Source organism: Ranitomeya imitator, chromosome 1, assembly GCF_032444005.1.
Source record: "Ranitomeya imitator isolate aRanImi1 chromosome 1, aRanImi1.pri, whole genome shotgun sequence".
Classification (NCBI taxonomy): domain Eukaryota; kingdom Metazoa; phylum Chordata; class Amphibia; order Anura; family Dendrobatidae; genus Ranitomeya; species Ranitomeya imitator.
The window spans coordinates 936,209,979-936,231,035 of NC_091282.1; the positions used below are offsets into that span (position 1 = coordinate 936,209,979).

Genomic DNA, 21,057 nt, shown 5'->3' on the forward strand with positions numbered 1-21,057 from the left:
GCACAGCTACGGATCTGGCAAAAAATGGATGAAACATGTGGCCATCAGGCGCAATCCAGCGCTAATACAACTCTATGAGAAAAAAATGGATCCGGCGGAAAAAAACAGATCCTGCAAATGTGCTCTTATTTTTTCACCATCCATTGTGGCGCTGTCTTTTTTTTCTTTGTGGTCTTGGTACTGTCCGAGATGGGATCCCTGGTTTTGGACGTGCGCCCTTGTGTCCGCTGACACCTTCAATCTATAAAGAAAAGGGTGCGGTTTTGACTTTCTTTTGTTTTGACTCTGGAGCTTCAAGAGGTAGTCACCAAGAATGGTTTTCACTTCACAGGTGTGCCCTGTCAGGTTTAGTAAGTGTGATTTCTTGCTTTATAAACAGGGTTGGTACAATCAGTTATGTTGTGCAGAAGTCTGGTGGATACACAGCTGTTAGTCCTACTGAATAGACTGTTAGAATTTGTATTATGGCAAGAAAAAAGCAGCTATGTAAAGAAAAACAAGTGTCCATCAATAGTTTAACAAATGAAGGTCAGTCAGTCTGGAAAATTGGGAAAACTTTGAAAGTGTCCCCAAGTGCAGTGGCAAAAACCATCAAGCACTACAAAGAAACTAGCTCACATGAGGACCGCCCCAGGAAAGGAAGACCAAGAGTCACCTCTGCTTCTGAGGATAAGTTTATCCGAGTCACCAGCCTCAGAAATCGCAGGTTAACAGCAGCTCAGATTAGAAAGCAGGTCAATGCCACACGGAGTTCTAGCAGAAGACACATCGTTACAACAACTGTTAAGAGGAGACTTTGTGTAGCAGGCCTTCGTGGTAAAATAGCTGCTAGGAAACCACTGCTAAGGACAGGCAACAAGCAGAATAGACTTGTTTGGGCTAAAGAACACAATAAATTGGCATTAGACCAGTGGAAATCTGTGCTTTGGTCTGATGAGTCCAAAAAGGTGAACAGATGGACTCTACATGCCTGGTTCCCACGGTGAAGCATGGAAGAAGAGGTGTGATGGTGTGGGGGTGCTTTGCTGGTGACACTGTTGGGGATTTATTCAAAATTGAAGGCATACTGAACCAGCATGTCTACCATAGCATCTTGCAGCGGCATGCTATTCCATCCGGTTTGCGTTTAGTTGGACCATCATTCATTTTTCAACAGGACAATGACCCCAAACACACATCCAGGCTGTGTAAGGGCTATTTGACCAAGAAGGAGATTGATGGGGTGCTACACCAGATGACCTGGCCTCCATAGTCCCCAGACCTGAACCCAATCAAGATGGTTTGGGGTGAGCTGAACCGTAGAATGAAGGCAAAAGGGCCAACAAGTGCTAAGCATCTCTGGGAACTCCTTCAAGATTGTTGGAAGACCATTCCCGGTGACTACCTCTTGAAGCTCATCAAGAGAATGCCAAGAGTGTGCAAAGCAGTCATCAAAGCAAAAGGTGGCAACTTTGAAGAACCTAGAATATAAGACATATTTTCAGTTGTTTCACACTTTTTTGTTAAGTATATAATTCCACATGTGTTAATTCATAGTTTTGATGCCTTCAATGTGAATGTACAATTTTCATACTCATGAAAATACAGAAAAATCTTTAAATGAGAAGGTGTGTCCTAACTTTTGGTCTGTACTGTATGTATGTTGTATGTACGTCGCATGTATGTGGTATGTAGTATGTATGTAGTCCATCGGACGTTGCCTGCACACCCGCACAGACACCCGGCAGGCCGCACAGACCCCAGAGAGGCCCGTACAGACCCCCGGCAGGCCGCACAGACCCCCTGCAGGCCGCACAGACCCCAGAGAGGCCCGTACAGACCCCCAGCAGGCCGAACAGACCCCGGCAGACCACACAGACCCCCAAGAGGCCCATACAGACCCACGGCAGGCCGCCCAGACCCCCCGAGAGGCCCGTACAGACCCCCGGCAGGCCGCACAGACCCCCGAGAGGCCCGTACAGAACCCCAGCAGGCCGCACAGACCCCCAGCCAGCTGCAAAGACCCCCAAGAGGACCGTACAGACCCCCGGCAGGCCACACAAACCCCCGGCAGCCCACACAGACCCCCGAGAGGCCCGTACAGACCTCTGGCAGGCCCGTACAGACCCCCCACGTTCCCACACAGTCACGCAGTCTCTGCCCACACACCGTCCACACTCTTCCCCCCTCCGGAACAGGATGCACAAGGACAGAAAGGGCTTATTTTAATTCCGATATTTGTGTCCCATTGACTTGCATTGATATCGGGTATCGGTATCGGCGATATCCGATATTTTTTGGATATCGGCCAATCAAATCCGATACCGATATTTCCGAACATCGGAAGGTATCGCTCAACACTATGGACTACACCTCTTATCGACATAAGTACATTTGAAGAGCCCAGTAGCCAATCAGTTTAGGATACTATGCATTGTTTGGGTTTTTTTGACTCAGAAATGCCTTTATATAACATCTGGTAAAACCATAGATAATACATCTGCTCATAGTGCTCTGTCTTCTGCGTTTTTAGCATTATTTTAATTTATTGTGTTTTCTGTTATATGGAGCCGGATTTCACAATTCTTCAAAAATGTATTAAAACAGCAATGTTGTATCTGGGGAACAAAACCCCATCTGTTTCTCTTTTGTAGTAATTGTGAACCATATTTAGTCGACTTTTACAACTTTCATTTTTAGTAAAAACAGATTCAGAAATTTCTCTCAAATAGATGTAATTCAAGTAGGTCAAAAACACAATAGAGTAAGATGATTGAAAATGGCAGCCACAATAGTATACAGAAGCCGGTGAACTAGTTTATAACGGATTCAAAAAGGCAGAATGGAAGGGACAAAGCAAACTAACAACTTCAAAGAAAAACATACAAATATGTTTCTACTTTACCAAATCATATTAATATTCGATAAACATATGCTGACAAAGTTTCAAGGGAAATAACCTCTCAACTGAAATGCTGAAAGTTTTATATATTCTCGCTACTTCTGCAGAACTGTTCTAACTTGTAAAATGACTTATACATTTATCAAGGGAACTTAGTGCAAGGTATGGTATAGTTTTTAGGTTATTCCAGTTTATACACTATAAACTATGTCAAACTAAGAATTCTGAATGCAGGTATGTACGTGTATAGATTTTCAGTAAATTTTAAAAAAAAGAAGTCCCAAGTTAACCAGTAATGACTGTATTATTGTTAGCATTGCAGAAAAATAATACAAATACTAACTAACAGGGCAAGACTGAGACTACAAAACAGCCCTGCCACATTAACCCCACCAGACCATGTACAATATAGTACTTCCCTGATCCCAAAAATAATACAAATAGCTACAAATAGCTCTTAGGGATCTTTCAGGGTATGTTCACACGTTCCTGATTTCCATCCTTTTTTTTTCAGGACTGAAACCGCAGCTCTTGGCAGAAAACGCAGGTCCTTTTTTTGGTCCTTTTTTTGTGCGTTTTTTGATGCGTTTTTTGATCCTTTTTTTTATGCAGTTTTCTATGCAGAGTCTGTGTGTTTTCTAGGAAGTTTTTTAGGGTTAAAATGGCTGAAAATACCCTAACCCTACCCCTAACCCTAACCCTACCCCTAACCCTACCCCTAACCCTACCCCTACCTTTAACCATACCCCTACCCCTAACCCTACCCCTAACCTTGGTGGAAAAAAAAAAATCTTAATTTTTTTATTGTCCCTACCTATGGGGGTGACAAAGGGGGGGGTGTCATTTTGATCACTGAGATAGGTTATATCTCAGTGATCAAAATGCACTTTGGAACGAATCTGCCGGCCGGCAGATTCGGCGGGCGCACTGCGCATGCGCCCGCCATTTTGCAAGATGGCGGCGCCCAGGGAGAAGACGGCCAGACGGACATCGGGAGGCCAGGTAAGTATAAGGGGGGGAGATTAGGGCACGGGGGGGCATCGGAGCATGGGGGGGCATCGGAGCATGGGGGGGTGGGATCGGGGCAGCCACACTCCGCCCACGCACTTCCACCCGCTTCCCCGCACTTCCTGCTGCAGCTGTTCGGCACCACAAACCGCAATAAAACCCGCAGATATATTTTTGATCTGCGGGTTTTACTGCGGGTTTGACCTCACAATGGAGGTCTATGGGTGCAGAACCGCTGCGGCTCCGAAAAAAGAAGTGACATGGTACTTCTTTTTTCCCGCAGCTAGTCCGCGCGGCTTTTTTTTTGAAATTCAGGAACGTGCACAGCGGTTCCTGTTTTCCATAGGGTACATTGTACTGTACCCTGCATGGAAAACAGCTGCGGAACCGCAGCGGCAAAAACGCTGCGGTTCCGCAGTAAAAAACGCACTGTGTGAACATGGCCTCACACTTCCTGATATTTCCGGTACTGGAAAAAATGGTATCGGAGATATCAGTGTCCATGTGTTTAATACTTGTCTCATACATGTGACAACTGTGTGCTGCTCATGTGTTGCATCAGTATCACAGGGACCAGCACCTGGGAATCAGTTCACAATGTTCCCCGGCATTGAGTACTGAAGACATCTGAAATCACTGTGCCCTGGCTGAGAACCACTGAGGAATGAGCTGCTGTGAGCAGCATCAGTGACCAGCGGTAACCTCGATATGTCACTCAGTGGTTTTCGGCCTCGACGGTCGCATCTTGGCACTGTCCAGGTTGAAAACCAGATATGGATTACGGCGTGGGAAAAACAGGTGAGGGATATGGCTGTTTTTTATTTTTGTTTTATTAGAGGAGGGAATGGCTTCAATGTAATAGGTATTAGGTGAGTATAACTGTGCTTGTTATTTTTAACTAAAAAAGGAAACATGTGTTATGTTTTTATTTTTATTTCAAATAAAGGACCTAATTCTATCTGTGTGTTTACTTACAATATAACTATAGGATTAGTAATGGATAGGTGTCTTATAGACGCCTTTCCATTACTAAGCCATGGGCTTCAAGTCGCCAGACACAACAAAGGTCACATCAATCGCACAAATATGAACCCCACTTGCCACTGGCACAGGGCAAGTGGGAACAGTCAGGCAAAGTGCCAGAATTGGTGCATCTAATAGATGCACCTTTTGTGGGTGGCTGCAGGCTGCAATTTTAAGACTGGAGGGGGCTAATATTCATTATCAGCCTGAGAATACCAGCCCCCATGCCATTTTTCTAAATTACCGGTATTTAAATAATTAAAAAATACATCATGGGAACTTATTTTCTTGATAACCAGCCTTGTTAAAGCTGACAGTAGAGGGTTGCAGCCAGAAGCTGTCAGTTTTGCCTGGCTGATTATCAAAAATACAAGGGAACCCCAAGTAATTTTATTTATTTATAGTGCAGGTGGCGGCTGATGAATAATCCCATCAGTTGCTGCCTGTTTTCGATCTTAACAGTTAAATACAACTTTTAACATTGTCCCCTGCTAGCGCTCATCACAGCGTGAGCATAAGATAGTGATGAGAGCTGTCTTCAGAACCCGGCACTGGGGAACAGCGCAAACTGTATCGATGATTCCCAGGTGCCGATACGTGTCACACTGATGACACACAGATATCATTATTGTGCCCTCAGTGTGCATGTGTGCAGCCAATGGTGCTTTTAAAAAATGGACATGTCAGTGTGACGATGGATACACGGTCCATGGAAACACACTGACATGGTCACAGACCCATTCCCTTGAATGGATCTACATGTGTAAGTTTCTCCGATATGTGTCACCACACTTACTGGATACACTGACGTTTAAAAGAGCCCTTAGGAAGTATGCCCATTGAGCAGATGTTACATGTCCTTTTTTTCTGAAATGGACATGTGTATTGTTCATGTGTCCTTGTAAGTATGAGCAAGTATGACATTGCCAGCAATAATCACCTCTCAATGTAGAACTGAGCATTACTGTCAGTATATAAATGTAGTGCCAGAGCCACCATCAATACAGCCCCAGAACCACAGTCAATACATGACGGTAGCAACAGAATCACCATCAATATATTAATGCAGCCCCATAACCACAGTCAATACATGACGGTAGCACCAGAATCACCATTAATACATGAATGCAGCACCAGAGCTAATGTCAGTACATGAATGCAGTGCCAGAACCACCTTCAGTACATGAGCACAGCACCTGATCTACTGTCAGTACATAAATGTGTCAGAACCACCATTAATAAATGAATGCAGCACCAGAACTACCATCAGTCCTTGAATAAGTCAGATCAATTGCAATGCCAGGTCAGTCTCATATACAATTGTATCACATGAACTTACAACTCCCAGTATGTCTATAACAATGGTAACGAGATGCTGGGAGTTGCTATCACCAGCCGATATCAGACTGCAGACTAGGGTTGAGTGAAACGGGTCGGCCATTTTCAGAAGTCGCCGACTTTTGGCAAAGTCGGGTAAACCCGACCCGACCCCTGTGTGGGGTCGGCCATGAGGTCGGCGATCTTCTGAATCTGGTATCGGAATTCCGATACCGAGCTCCGATATGTTTGCAATATCGGAAATCGGTATCGGAATCCATATTTAAGTGTAAAATAAAGAATTAAAATAAAAAATATTGCTATACTTACCCTCTGACGCGCCCTGGTACTAACCGGCAGCCTTCCTTCCTTAGAATCAGCGCGTGAAGGACCTTAGATGACGTCGCGGCTTGTGATTGGTCGCGTGACCGCTCACGCGACCAATCACAAGCCACGACGTCACCGAAGGTCCTTCAAGCGCTGATTCTAATAGGAATATACTCACCCTCGGCGCGCCCTGCTTCTTTCCGGCAGCCTTCCTTCCTAAGAATCAGTGCTTGAAGGACCTTCAGTGACGTCGCGGCTTGTGATTGGTCGTGTTAGCGGTCACATGGGCGGTCGCGCGACCAATCACAAGCCGCGACGTCATCTAAGGTTCTTCACGTGCTGATTCTAAGGAAGGAAGGCTGTCGGTTAGTACCAGGACGCGTCAGAGGGTAAGTATAGCAATATTTTTTATTTTAATTCTTTATTTTACACTTAAATATGGATCCCAGGGCCTGAAGGAGAGTTTTCTCTCCTTCAGACCCTGGGAACCATAGTATCCCATTGCACTGCATTGGGTTTCGTGTTTCGGCCGACCCCGACCTTTCTATAGGATCGGCCGATTTCACTCGACCCGACTTTTGAGAAAGTCGGGTTTCGAGAAACCCGACCCGATCCTATAAAAGTAAAAGTCGCTCAACCCTAGTCATAACAACAGTGTGGGAGCCCCGGGGAGAGCAAGTGGGGACACTGCAGGAACGTGCCAGCACGTGAGGTGAGTATAAGCTCTTTTATTTAATATGTTGGCACTCTTGAAATTGTTCCAAAAAATTAAGTATTACTCTCAGAAAATTATTGAAATTTCACATTTGGTGATATACATGTTTGTTTCCTTTATGTGTATTTAAATGACACAAAAATAAACAAGAAAAAAAGGAAAATGGGTCATCATTTTACACAAAACCCCAAAAATGGGCTTGACAAAATTGTTGGCATGCTCAACTTTGGTTGCACACCCTTTGGAATAAATAACTGCAATCAATCTCTTACGATAACCATCAACAAGCTTCTTACACCTCTCAACAGGAATTTTGGACCACACTTATTTTGAAAACTGCTCCTTGTCTCATATTTGAAGGATGCCTTCTCCTAACAGCAATTTTAAGATCTCTATATAGGTATTCAATGGGATTTAGATTCTGACTCATTGCTGGTCACCTCAAAACTCTCCAGCGCTTTGTTTACCTTCATTTCTGGGTGCTTCTTGAAGTATGTTTAGGGTCATTGTCCAGCTGGAATACCTATGACCAAGAATGCAAACCCAGCTTTCTAACACTGGATGCTACATTGTGACCCAAAATTCTTTGGCGATCTTTAGATTTCATGATGCCTTGAACACAGTCAAGATGCCCAGTACCAAAGGCAGCAAAGCAACCCCAAAGCATCTTTGAATCTCCACCATATTTGACTGCAGGTACTGTGTTCTTTATTTTGGATGCTTCATTCTGTTTTCGGTACACAGTAGAATGATGTGCTTTACAAAAAGCTCTACCTTGGTCTCATCTGTCCACAAGACACTGGAGTTGGTTACTGGTGGGCTCTTGGCACCCCACACCGAAACTGGATATAGAGATGTATACATTCAGCATCACTGTTTAAATATGAGTGGCAAATATTTCATCCAAGTTTAGCCAGAATTAACCGTAACATTAAAAGAACGAGCTTATTAAGGTTGTCTTTAGGCTTAGCTAATATTATGAGTACACTGTGTGCAGAATTATTAGGCACGTTGTATTTTAGAGGATTATTTTTATTATTGATCAACAATTATGTTCTCAATCAACCCAAAAGACTCATAAATATCAAAGCTTAATATTTTTGGAAGTTGGAGTGTTCTTGTTTTTAGATTTGGCTATCTTAGGAGGATAAACACACCTAAATATATCCCATATATAAGGCCATGAAGCAATATGCCAAATATTTCACCAAAAAAAGAAGAATCTCTTCATATACGGCCAGTAAAATCAACATAATCTTTATTAAATCCTATTAAAATACATATACAGGTACATAACCACAGGCACAGGTAACAGTAGGTGGGACACCCCAGGTAATAACTCCAAAGTTAACAAGAGTATATATAATACATATGGTAACTTACACAAAATGTAATGCAACAATAAACACAGGTACCATGTCTGATAACTGTGTGACCCTGCAATCCCAAGGTACAAAAGATAGTAAATATACAAGTGTATGAAAAGTCAGTACTAAGACATATTTACCAAGGAGCACTCCTGAGGACCCACCACACCCGACGCGCGTTTCGCACGGAAATGCTTCGTCCAGGGGTGGTTATTATGAGTACACTGTGTGCAGAATTATTAGGCACGTTGTATTTTAGAGGATTATTTTTATTATTGATCAACAATTATGTTCTCAATCAACCCAAAAGACTCATAAATATCAAAGCTTAATATTTTTGGAAGTTGGAGTGTTCTTGTTTTTAGATTTGGCTATCTTAGGAGGATATATGTTTGTGCAGGTAACTATTACTGTGCAGAATTATTAGGCAACTTAATAAAAAACAAATATATTCCCATCTCACTTGTTTATTTTCACCAGGTAAACCAATATGACTGCACAAAACTTAGAAATAAACATTTCTGACATGCAAAAACAAAACCCAAAAAAGTAGTGACCAATATAGCCACCTTTCTTTATGATGACACTCAACAGCCTTCCATCCATAGATTCTGTCAGTTTTTTGATCTGTTCCGAGAGGTGTACTGTTTTCCCTCCCTGTAGATCTCACATTTTATGAGGGACCACAGGTTCTCTATGGCAGTGTTTTTCAACCAGTGTGCCGCGGGGAACGGGAGTCAGCTGTTCTCTGTGCCGACTGTCAAGCTGACAGCCGGCACAGAGAAGCTGCAGCGCGCCGGCTCCCGGAGATCAATTGTACTCGCAGACATCTACCAGCTGCGAGTACAATTGAGGCTCTGACCGCTGGGTCAGAGCGACGCCAGCAGCGTGATCAAGTCATGTGATCACGCTGCTGACGTCACTATCCGGCGCGCAGGAGAAAGAAGAGACTTGGTGGTAAGTGCTCCTGTGCTGTGGAGCTGAAGACACCGAAGATTCAGCGTGGGGTGGGTTTATGGGGAGTGTGTGGGGGGATTTATTAAGTGTGTGGGGGGATTTATTAAGTGTGTGGGGGGATTTATTCAGTGTGTGGGGGGATTTATTCAGTGTGTGGAGGGGATTTATTCAGTGTGTACATGGGGGGGGCTGGAATTTATTTAGCATGTGTGGGGCAGGGTGCATTTATTCTGTGGAAGGGGATGGATTTATTCTATCGGAAGGGCAGTGGATATATTCTGTGGGGGTGAGTGGGGAGATGGGGGTGGACACAGTAGCGAGGGGAAAAATGTGTGCTGACAGTACTGGGAGCAACGGTGATGGGATGTGTGAGGACAGTATGGGGAGTCGGGGGAATGTGTGAGGGGGGAATGTGTGAGGAGGAAATATGGAGAGAGCAAAGGGGTATGTTAGCAGGGGGGGGATGTACAGGAAGAGGCTATTAGAAATGTGTGCAGACAGTATGGGGGGGATGAAAGTGTGAGTGGACACATAATAGATACTGAGTAGTGTGAGGGTAACAGCCAGGAGGAGACAGTATGCCAAGTAGGAGGAGTGTAATGAAGGGGCACAGTAGAGAGACTGGGCTCTCTATGAGGGACACCGTATGAGAAGGCAGTGTGAAGTATGGAAAAGAGAGAGAGGGTAGTGTGGATGGCATGTACCATAAGAGGGACAGTGAGGGTCATATTATGTGCTGGGAATAAAGTGAGGGGCAATTATTTACTCAGGGGCTCAGCCTAGGGCAGATATTGTTATTCCGGAGCATTATAATAACACTGCTATCTTTAAAGGTGTTGTGTCGGGATGTGCTGCAGAAGACAGGAGAAGATGGAAGTCTGCAGAAACGAGCTCTGCCGGTGGATGAGAAGAGTCATCATGGCATCTGGACAAGGTGAAGATGAAAAGAAAGAGGCGACTCCACAAACAACGTCATCTATCAGGTACCTGGATGTAAATGTGTTTTTTTTGTGATACTAATTCTCATTTTTATTTGTTAGGAACATTAAAGGGGATGTCCAAAGTTGTGATGAGTCTGCAGTCATACTATGTGACTGCAGACTTCTGAATTCTCACAGTGCACACTGCTATCATAATTCTCTGATGTTGGTGATTTACATACATGCGGTCACGTGCTGACTAGACATGTGTGGCCTCATTCAATGAAAATGAATTGACTGAGGCCGGACACGTCTAGTTAGAATGTGGCCAGAAGTATCCAAATCACATACTTGTGCTGTCATGACTGTCCACTCTGGCCACCGGCAAGGGAGAATCCTGAAAGTGTGCAGTGCTTGCGCTGTGAGTATTCAGAAGCCTGCAGTCACATAGAATGACTGCAGACTTTCATCTCAAACCTGGACGCACCATTTTGTGCCATTTTGGTTGGTGGTGTGCCTCGGGATTTTTTAAGTATAAAAAATGTGCCGCGGCTCAAAAAAGGTTGAAAATCACTGCTCTATGGGGTTCAGATCAGGTGAACAAGGGGGCCATATCATTATTTTTTCTTCTTTGAGACTTTACTGGCCAGCCATGCTGTGGAGTAGTTAGAGGCATGTGATACCGAATGATACCAACTTCTTCCTGTACCACTGCTTGAAGAAGTTGTCTTCCAGAAACTGGCAGTAGGTCTGGGAGTTGAGCTTCACTCCATCCTCAACCTGAAAAGGTCCCACAAGTTCATCTTTGATGATACCAGCTCATACCAGTACCCCACCTCCATCTTGCTGGCATCTGAGTCGAAGTGGAGCTCTCTGCCCTTTACTGATCCATCCTCTGGCCCATCCATCTAGCCCATCAAGAGTCTCTCTCATTTCATCAGTCCATAAAACCTTTGAAAAGTCAGTCTTAAGATATTTCTTGGCCCAGTCTTGACGTTTTATCTTATGTTTCTTGTTCAAAGGTGGTCGCTTTCAGTCTTCCTTACCTTGGCCATGTCCCTGAGTATCGCACACCTTGTGCTTTTTGTTACTCTAGTAACATTGCAGCTCGGAAATATGGCAAAACTGGTGGCAAATGGCATCTTGGCAGCCTCATGCTTTATTTTCCTCAATTCATTGGCAGTTATTTTGCGGCTTTTTTGCCCAACACTCTTCTTGCGACCCTGTTGGCTATTTTAATACTGCTGCATCCCTCTGCAAGACATCTCACAATTTTGGACTTTTCAGAGCCCGTCAAATCTCTCTTCTGACCAATTTTGCCAAAGGAAAGGAAGTTGCCTAATAATTAAGCACACCTTATATAGGGTTTTGATGTCATTAGACAACACCCCTCCTCATTACAGAGATGCACATAACCTGATTTACTTAATTGGTAGTTGGTTATTTTGCGGCTTTTTTGCCCAACACGCTTCTTGCGACCCTGTTGGCTATGTGCCATGAAACGCTTGATTGTTCGGTGATCATGCCTCAAAAGTTTGGCAATTTTAATACTGCTGCATCCCTCTGCAAGACACCTCACAATTTTGGACTTTTCAGAGCCCGTCAAATCTCTCTTCTGACCAATTTCGCCAAAGGAAAGGAGGTTGCCTAATAATTAAGCACACCTTATATAGGGTTTTGATGTCATTAGACAACACCCCTTCTCATTACAGATGCACATCACCTGATTTACTTAATTGGTAGTTGGCTCTCAAGCCTGAACAGCTTGGAGTAGGACAGCATGTATAAAAAGTATCATGTGATCAAAATACAACTTGCCTTATAATTCTGCACACAGTGTACACTTATAAGGCATATTTCATTTTTAAATGCCCAGCTTTTCAGTTCAAAATGACAAATATTCCGACTTACTGTATATAGTGAGAGACTTCCTTCTCTGCATTAGTGCATACTGTATTTTCTGACTTTCATTTTCAGATTCAGGAAAATGGTTATAAACACCATGAGGAAGCAGTAATGGCGGCTATGCTATCAGCTTATTGGCTTTTCCACAACTTATAACTGATTGATGGCTGAATAAAATTTACGCCCCTTGACACAAAAGGACAGTTGTTAGAATATAGGAAAATACTGAATATTTCTGTTAAAAAGAAAAGGATAAATTATTTTCTTCTCTAAATTTCCAGCTCAAACCAAAGATGTCAGAAGCATATTATTACATAGCTTGTAGAGATGTGTATTACCTTTCATTTATTTATAATAAAAAGTGTTGAAAGAATTGCACAACATGCCAAACAAAGCAATCTGCAAGGCATAGCATTTCTTATGATGAATAATTGTTCCTTGGGGAAAAGTAGAACAATTAAAATGAGTTTATAGAAGTAGAACTAAAATGTCATTTCCGATTCTTCTGAAAAAGTCTAAATAGGATTAACTTGTATAGCTATGTTTAGCTCCGGGCTAGTTCAAAGAATTGTTATCAACTGTTGCATATGGCTGTGCCAGAGATAATTTCTGACTTTTTCACATAATGTATTTGCTTGGATGTACATTTTGGTTTATTCACTTACATTCATGCATAACAAAAAAAGGTTTCTTAAGTTTACTTAAGCTTATATCTTGAGAATAAATGTATTATATTTTTCAGAACTCCAATGGCGGGGGCAACACACACCTTTTTCCGAAAGGTACACATACAAAAAAAAAATCATAGTCCATTAGAGCACATAGGCTACATGGAAATCACTTTGCAAATCACAATCATATATCTGTTACATGATTATAGTGTCCACTTATTCCAAGTTCTTCACAAGGTGGACATAGGGGAAATCATGTATAGTCTCAATGAGGGCAGTAAAAACAGGCTGTAGGAAAGGAATAAAGCACATGAAGAGCCAATAGGTGCAGGATAGAAGCTGTGATGATACTTGAGCTAATAATGATAGCACTAACTTGGTTACACATACACCTCACATCCAGCCTATATTGCCGGAGAGACATTCCCACTCCCACGAGACAGCAATTAAAAATTTGTATTATACTGCGAAATGCATATCAAGGTGATGGGGAAGGGGTCTGAAATTATGAAAGGAATGAAGGTTCTGGGCTGAAACTTGATGTAATTATATTAACTAAAACTGACCACTAGCATATGTAGAATATTTTTTAAATGTCAATGGTGTCCATAGCATTAACTTATTGTCATGATCCGTACCAGGGTTTATTCCTGTCTGTCCTTTCTCCGGGCGGATGTCAAGGGTTAACTTTGCTCTGCCTCATTCTGGGTTCAGGTTTGCTATTTAGCTCCCATGAATCTTGCTGGCAGTGTCAGCCATAGTTCTGCCTTCGGCGTGTGTACCTGACTCTGGTAACCCTTGATTTGTCCTGCTGTGATCCCTGACTTGCCCTGTGTCTGTTGTCTTCCTCTGTCTGCCCTTTTCCCAGCACTTCTCTGTTTCTCGGTTATAATATCTGGTTTTCTGACTTGGACTGTATTCGGACTTGTTTCTACTTTCTGTCTTTACCTTATCCGCTTTCGACCTTTGCTGAACCCCCTGGCTTGCTCCTGACCAAGTATACTTCTTACTCCTTTTTGTACTTTGCATCTGAACGGTTTCTGACTTGGCTTGTCTGACCACTCTCTCGCCACTTGGTGGCGCTTGTGCGGCTGCTCTGTAGAGTTTCTGTGTACACAGTCTCACTTCCCTCCCAAACTCCCTCTGGTGGAGGTTGCGTTACACTGCACTGCAGCAGCATGACACTTATTTAAAGTTTTAAAGGGAACCTGTCATGTAAAAAAATACTATCAAAGTTATGGGGTTATTCTGCAGGTTAATAGAATTATGAAGCTGTGTGACTGCGACATTAAATGACCAGCTGCTGGTAGGAAATTAACTTTACTCCCCGTGACAGCCTTCACCTTGCAGTCATAGAAGTAGAGCTGGTACAGTTTCAGTCACTGCTCAGTACAAAGTGAGCAGCGGATGTAAGCCCACCCGGGCACTAAATGACAGGTGGCCCTGCATAGCTTCAGAACGCTATTATCTTGAAGATTAACCCAATATCTGGAGGTTAATAGTATTTTTTACATGACTGGGTTCCTTTAGGATGTTTGCAAAAAAGTAGAACGTTATAGTGAATTTCTCACTATATGTAGCACTTTCTGCAGCTGTTTCTTTTTTCCTCCATGGGTGTCCCTTAATTCTGACAGAAATTAAAAGGAACTTGACAGTAGTTACATGCTGCCTGATTTACAAGAAACATGTTTCAGGCCCTCTCCAGCAGAGAGAGACCCGCCACCAGGTACAGACTGGGTCTGAAATTCAGCCCTTGCATTTGAAATCACACAGGCCCATGTTGTCCCCGTCCCCATGAACCAGATGGGATATATTACTAATATTACCCTGGTTTGAGGATAGGAAGATTTTCTACAAGACCAATATTTCTAATGATACCCGTGGCCTGCTGGGGTAAGTGACGGAGTCAGCGACTTTGTACTCCATCACAACTCTTAACATTGTGGGTGTCTTGAGAACACCGATTCTGTTAACAACCTAACAGACAAGGCAGCCCATGATCAGACAGGCCCTTCTGGCATTTGCCAGAATTGCCAGATGGCCAATCCGGCCCTGCCCGTCACTACAGTGCAGCGGGTGGGCATAAGCTGCGGCGACACACCTGTACGACTAATCTTCTGTGTGGCTCAGTCCCTGATGGCTATTAAACTATGTTTTTCTCTGAAATGCTGCAGCATTGCAGAGGTAAACATATATGCCTGAAATCATCAGTGTTTGAGGCATGCTGCCTCTGGATCAGGCAGCATATATCATCTGTTAAGGGAATATCATCTGTTAGGTTCCCCATTAGTGTTTAAATAACATATTTGGTGTTTGCTAGAGATGAACAAACCTTTTGAAATATAAATTCACCAGGTTTAGCAAATCTTTCCCAAAAAATTGCTTTCCAACAAATACATTTGCTCTGAATCATAGGTACCCCAACTGCCTTGAAAATATGTATATAACACACTGAAATCTACTAGAATTGTATCTAACCCCTTTCAATCTCTTAGTAATATCAGAATGAACTCTTCATAGAAATACTGTAGATGGCAATCCAGCAATAACCACCAAACTATTTAATAAAATAGGTCACTGACAGACACGCACTGGAAGCGTACAGGGACTAAGCAGAGCACGCACACTGGAAGCGTACAGGGACTGAGTAGAGCACGCACTCACTGGAAGTGTGCAGGGACAGAGCAGAGCGCGGACACACTGGAAGCGTACTGGGACCTGACATGCAGAAACCTAAGTGGACCTGGAGGGAGCACAAAAAGGCACAATAATAATCAGGTGCTTCCTCTAGCAGGAAGTGACCTGATATACCCGGAGGCCGCTGCCTACGTCATAAAGAAGCCAAGAGTGCACACGACCGTGACCTAAGTGACCTAGCGCTCATGCGCAGGGAAGGGGATCCCAGGTCAGAAGATGAGGAGGGATGCAGAGAGGGACTCGAGAAGCAAGGTGAGTATCGCAGTGCGCCGTAATAGGCACAATATTGAATGAGCAATGAAGCAAGGTTTAAAGGCAAATAGGTGGATTCATGGGTCTAACCTTGGCCAGTCAGTTGGAAGCACAGTGCAGTCCTAGGTGAAGTACCTGATAGGAGGACCAGTCAATAGCCGGCGTGTGTAGATGCAGCCATGGAACCCCAGGAGAACAGATCCGAATGGCACATAGATGGAGATCCTCTCGGCATGCAGTGCATCAATCCACAGTGTAACTGGCTGCATAATGGAAGAAACAGGTTCAGCAAGGAGTTGTCCATGTATGGAGGCAACAGTCAGAGGATGACCCAGCTGTTGTCTAGGGAGCTGAAGTCAACAGACCAGATCTGGATGAATGAAGTGGCCACGGAGTTGGAATCCAGATAGACAGAGACTCTACGGGATCTCTCCTCTAAGTCATGATAGCGTCAGACATCAGTCTTACAGAGAATTCACTCTCACCTGAGGTCATCTCTCCTGCCAACCTTATGTGCTGGAGTTTCCCGGTTTGATTGGGCACTGGCAAACAAAATGTCCCTTGCCTCAATAATACATACAAATGTTCTTTCTGTACTTCTGCTGTTGTTCTTGTACAGAAAGCATGGTGTGCTCAACCTGAATTGGTTTAGAAGCTGATGGTGACAATTGCAGTGACAAAGGAGCCCAAGATTTGGAGCCCACCTGGGGGCATCTTCTGGCATGAGGAGATGCTGTACCTTGTTCCAGAGCTTGCTTATGGGAGAGGAGATCAATCCTGGTGGCCAGGTGTCTCATGGTGTCCAGCAAGGAGGGTAAGTCTCTGTCAGCCAGCTCATTCTCAATTCGACAGGAGAGACCATGCCAGAAGGTTGGCAACACAGTTTCTTCATTTCAAGCTACTCCACCACCATGGTATAGTAGTGCAAAGCATACTGGGCAATGGAATCAGTGCTTTAGATTCAGTAGAGACAAGGCAGCAGAGGAGGTACAGCCTGGAACCTCAAAAACCGCAAGGAACATCTCCAGGAACCTTTAAACATCACGGGTCTCCACAAAACCATGCACCAAAATAGCATTAGCCCAGGTCAGGGCATAACCAGACAGCACAGAAATCATAATGCAATCTTAGTCTGGTCCACTGGAAAGAGATGACCGTGTAGTGTAAAGTGAATCTTACACTGGCTAATGAAACCACAGCTCTCTTTAGGATCTCTATCAAACCTGAATGGGAGTGGAAGCTGGAGCTTAGCCGTTCCACCAGAAACTAAAGCAACAGGCGCATACCTCTAAAGGTACCGTCACACTAAGCGACGCTGCAGCGATACCGACAACGATCCGGATCGCTGCAGCGTCGCTGTTTGGTCGCTGGAGAGCTGTCACGCAGACAGCTCTCCAGCGACCAACGATGCCGGTAACCAGGGTAAACATTGGGTTACTAAGCGCAGGGCCGCGCTTAGTAACCCGATGTTTACCCTGGTTACCATCGTTAAAGTAAAAAAAACAACCACTACATACTTACCTACCTCTGTCTGTCCCCCGGCGCTGTGCTTCTCTGCCCTGTGTAAGCACAGCGGCCGGAAAGCAGAGCGGTGACGTCACCGCTCTGCTTTCCGGCTGCCCGGCGCTCACAGCCAGAGCAGAGAAGCACAGCGCCGGGGACAGACAGCGGTAGGTAAGTATGTAGTGGTTGTTTTTTTTACTTTAACGATGGTAACCAGGGTAAACATCGGGTCACTAAGCGCGGCCCTGCGCTTAGTAACCCGATGTTTACCCTGGTTACCAGCGAAGACATCGCTGAATCGGCGTCATACACGCCGATTCAGCGATGTCAGCGGGAGAGCCAGCGACGAAATAAAGTTCTGGCCTTTCTGCCCTGACCAGCGACATCACAGCAGGGGCCTGATCGCTGCTGCGTGTCACACTGGATGATATCGCTATCCAGGACGCTGCAACGTCACGGATCGCTAGCGATATCGTCCAGTGTGACGGTACCTTTAGAGGTTGATGTCCGGACGGGGCTGAACAGACATGTTAATAGTGGACATAGTGGTGGACAGACCCTGCAGCTGAGTTACCATCATACTGATGGCCTGTAACAACTGGTCTTGATGCTAGTGCTCAGAGCAGACCTTCTCGAATAGCACATGTACCATAGGTCCCTGTGTCCTGAAGTGTCAGTGGGATCCATGGCTTGAGCGTACTGCACCAAGGGCCAGGGTCACCCTGGAGGCGCATGACTAAGCAACTACATGGTTTTTGCTAGAGCCTCTGGTGGTGAGGTTAGGCTTAGCCACAGGTAGCCATCATGTACTAGTCCAGTATAGTGCTTGGGTCTGTAGCAGCTGACCGCAGGGTCAGAGGCATGGTACGTGGAACAGGAGGACATGTGGTCCATGGTCGGGGGAGGCAGCACAGAATCAGAAGGTATAGCGAAGGTCAAGAGCAAAGACGTCGGGCTGGATGGGAAAATTAGCTGGGTCGGTAAGAGGATGCGAATACAGGGACGAGCATGAACATGGACTAAAAGGTAGGAACCAAACGTTCAAGCAAGGACTGATGGGAGGAATTTCCTAATATAATGCTTGCTGGCATGAGATTGGATACAGGGTTACATTTCTGCATAGACCGGCCACTCCCCCCATGACCAAATGAAAACACCATGCTGTAGCGGCTTGGCAGAGGAGTGCTGCAAGAAGCAAATCTCAGCAAGTTTAACTGACGCAAGGAGACGCCACATGGTGATCATGATGAGTAGGGCGGCGCTGAGGAGGCATGCAAGTTATCGCTGCAGCACCACAAATATGATTGCCGGAGGCAGAAGAGGCTTATTCTGGCTTGAGTTTGGTAGTATTTCCTAGATAGCTGGTGCCAGTGGTGGTGGGGGTGGTGTGCTGCCGCAGGTGGCTCCCACATTGTTAGCCATAGTCTGTTATTTTTTTTTTTTTACACTACCCTTTCCATTGCCACTTTTTTACCATACATTTTGTACAACATTAGAAATAACTTGTTGTAACAATCTTTCAATGTCCAATTATTCAACCCTTGCAAAAAGGACATCATAAGAAAAGCTAAGTAGGTAGATACGCGTATTGAAATCAAAATGTGGCAGTGGGCCACAGTACAAGAGTGGTGCATATGGTTGCCAAACTCGACTAGTAAAACAGGAGTGCAGAACAGACATGTGCAGTTCAATGTCTAAATTTTAAAAAAAAGTTCTTTTTTTTTTTTACAAAATTCAACTCCTTTCCCATAAATTTAAAAGTAAAGAATGCTATATAGATAAAAGACCAAAAAGCCAGCACTTACAACAGTGCTGTACTGTTGTGATGTGTACAGATGTAAAATTTGACTAGTAAAACAGATATGCAAAATAAAAAAAAATTTTAATTTTGCACTGCAGTGCCAGCTGTCAATATAAGATGCAGCAAAATGGAAAAATCCAGCATCCGCAGGTAATTAGGTAAGTACGGTATATAAAAACATTATTTTATTAGCAACATAGTCAAAAAAGAGAGAAATAAAAAATCGGAACATACAAAGAGAAAAGGACAAGGATCTACGTGTTTCATGCATAACAGCTCATAGTCCTGACTAAGAGTGGCTTATGTTTGAAATGCATAGACCTGTTTCCTTTCATTCAAACACGTTAACTGTCCATTAATGATAATTAAAGGAATCATAAACATATGTAAATGATGTGAGTAAATGGTTCCAGTAGAAATACTCTACCTTTACAGTCATTTGGGTACTCAGCCTTTCTGTTGCTGATGAAAAGACAGAAGATTTTTGACGCTTGTATGGCTCTTCAATCCTATCCTTAACCTACATCATTTAAAGAAAGGTAAAATAATTATAACATGTCCAGATGAAAAAGTAAAATCAACAACACAATATACAATTGCATATCTGTAGAGCAGCACTGTTCGCAAACTGGCCTGTAGACAGGAAAGTCGCCATATGAATAATAGAAAATATGTAGTTGACAAGGCAACGCGATATAATTTTGTTTTGCAATTTCCCATAATGAGACATGTAAATTGTACGTTATAGTGACAGAATCATAATCAGAGAAAAGAACAAGACTTCCTGCGAGGTGTGTACACTTTGCTGTTACAAGGTTTTATGAGATAGATAAATAATCCATTTAGTCATCGAAAATAAATCTTGGTCACTGTTGTTTCAAAAAACTTTGCATAAATCAATAATACTGTTGAATATAATAAACTTTGTAATATATCTTACACAAAAATATGCTTATGATTCACGTCTTCCCATACCCTGCTTCCTGAACTTACTATGCACACTGAACTAACTTCATAAATTCGTTTTGGTCAAAGCAAGGCTTACTGCCAATACAGCGAGGTGCAGGCTACACCTTAGAATATCCTCCTGGGAGTGGGAGAAAGAGTGAGGCACCCATAGTCCAAGAAGACATAGCCGTATGGAGCTGCAACTTTAAGCAACGGCTTTACCTCAGTCCAGTGCTGCATTCAGACACACAACTACTCTTTCTGTTTGTGTTAAGTATGTGTATATACATATATACAGCTCTAGCAAAAATTAAGAGACCACTGCAAAATGTTCAGTTTGTCTGATTTTTCTCTTTATAGGTATATTTTTGACTAAAATGTAAATTGTTCTTTTATTCTATAAACTTCTGACAACATGTCTCCGAATTTCCAAGCAATACATTTTGTGTTTTTTCCTGAAAAGGAAAAATGGTCAAAATTTTTCAAAAAAATAACCATTGCTTTCAGACCTCAAATAATGCAAAAAACAAGTTCATAATCATTTAGAAACAACAATATAAGGGTATGTGTCCACGATCAGGATAGCCGGCGGTATCGTCGGAGCGGCTTAGCCGCTCTGCGGTAAGCCCCGCCCCCTTCTGGAGACGCGATGATGCCGGATGTGTTCACAGCACACATCCGGCATCATCGCTCCCCACCATAGGGCCCTGTGCTATATCTTGCGGCGACGCAGCGTCGCCGCAAGATATACGGACATGCTGCGAT

General features: G+C 43.7%; 1 protein-coding gene across 3 annotated transcripts in view; it reads right to left on the bottom strand.

The window, feature by feature from the left end:
- STPG2 (sperm tail PG-rich repeat containing 2) overlaps positions 1 to 21,057 on the bottom strand; it is a 1,447,347-nt gene that overhangs the window by 920,573 nt on the left and 505,717 nt on the right. For 2 of the 3 annotated variants that reach the window (XM_069743604.1, XM_069743603.1), the window contains exon 11: positions 19,772 to 19,864. The exons of the other annotated variant lie outside the window; for it this stretch is intronic. In XM_069743604.1, the coding sequence (XP_069599705.1) occupies positions 19,772 to 19,864 (93 nt within the window). The remainder of the gene's footprint in view (positions 1 to 19,771; positions 19,865 to 21,057) is intronic. 3 annotated transcript variants of the gene reach the window in all.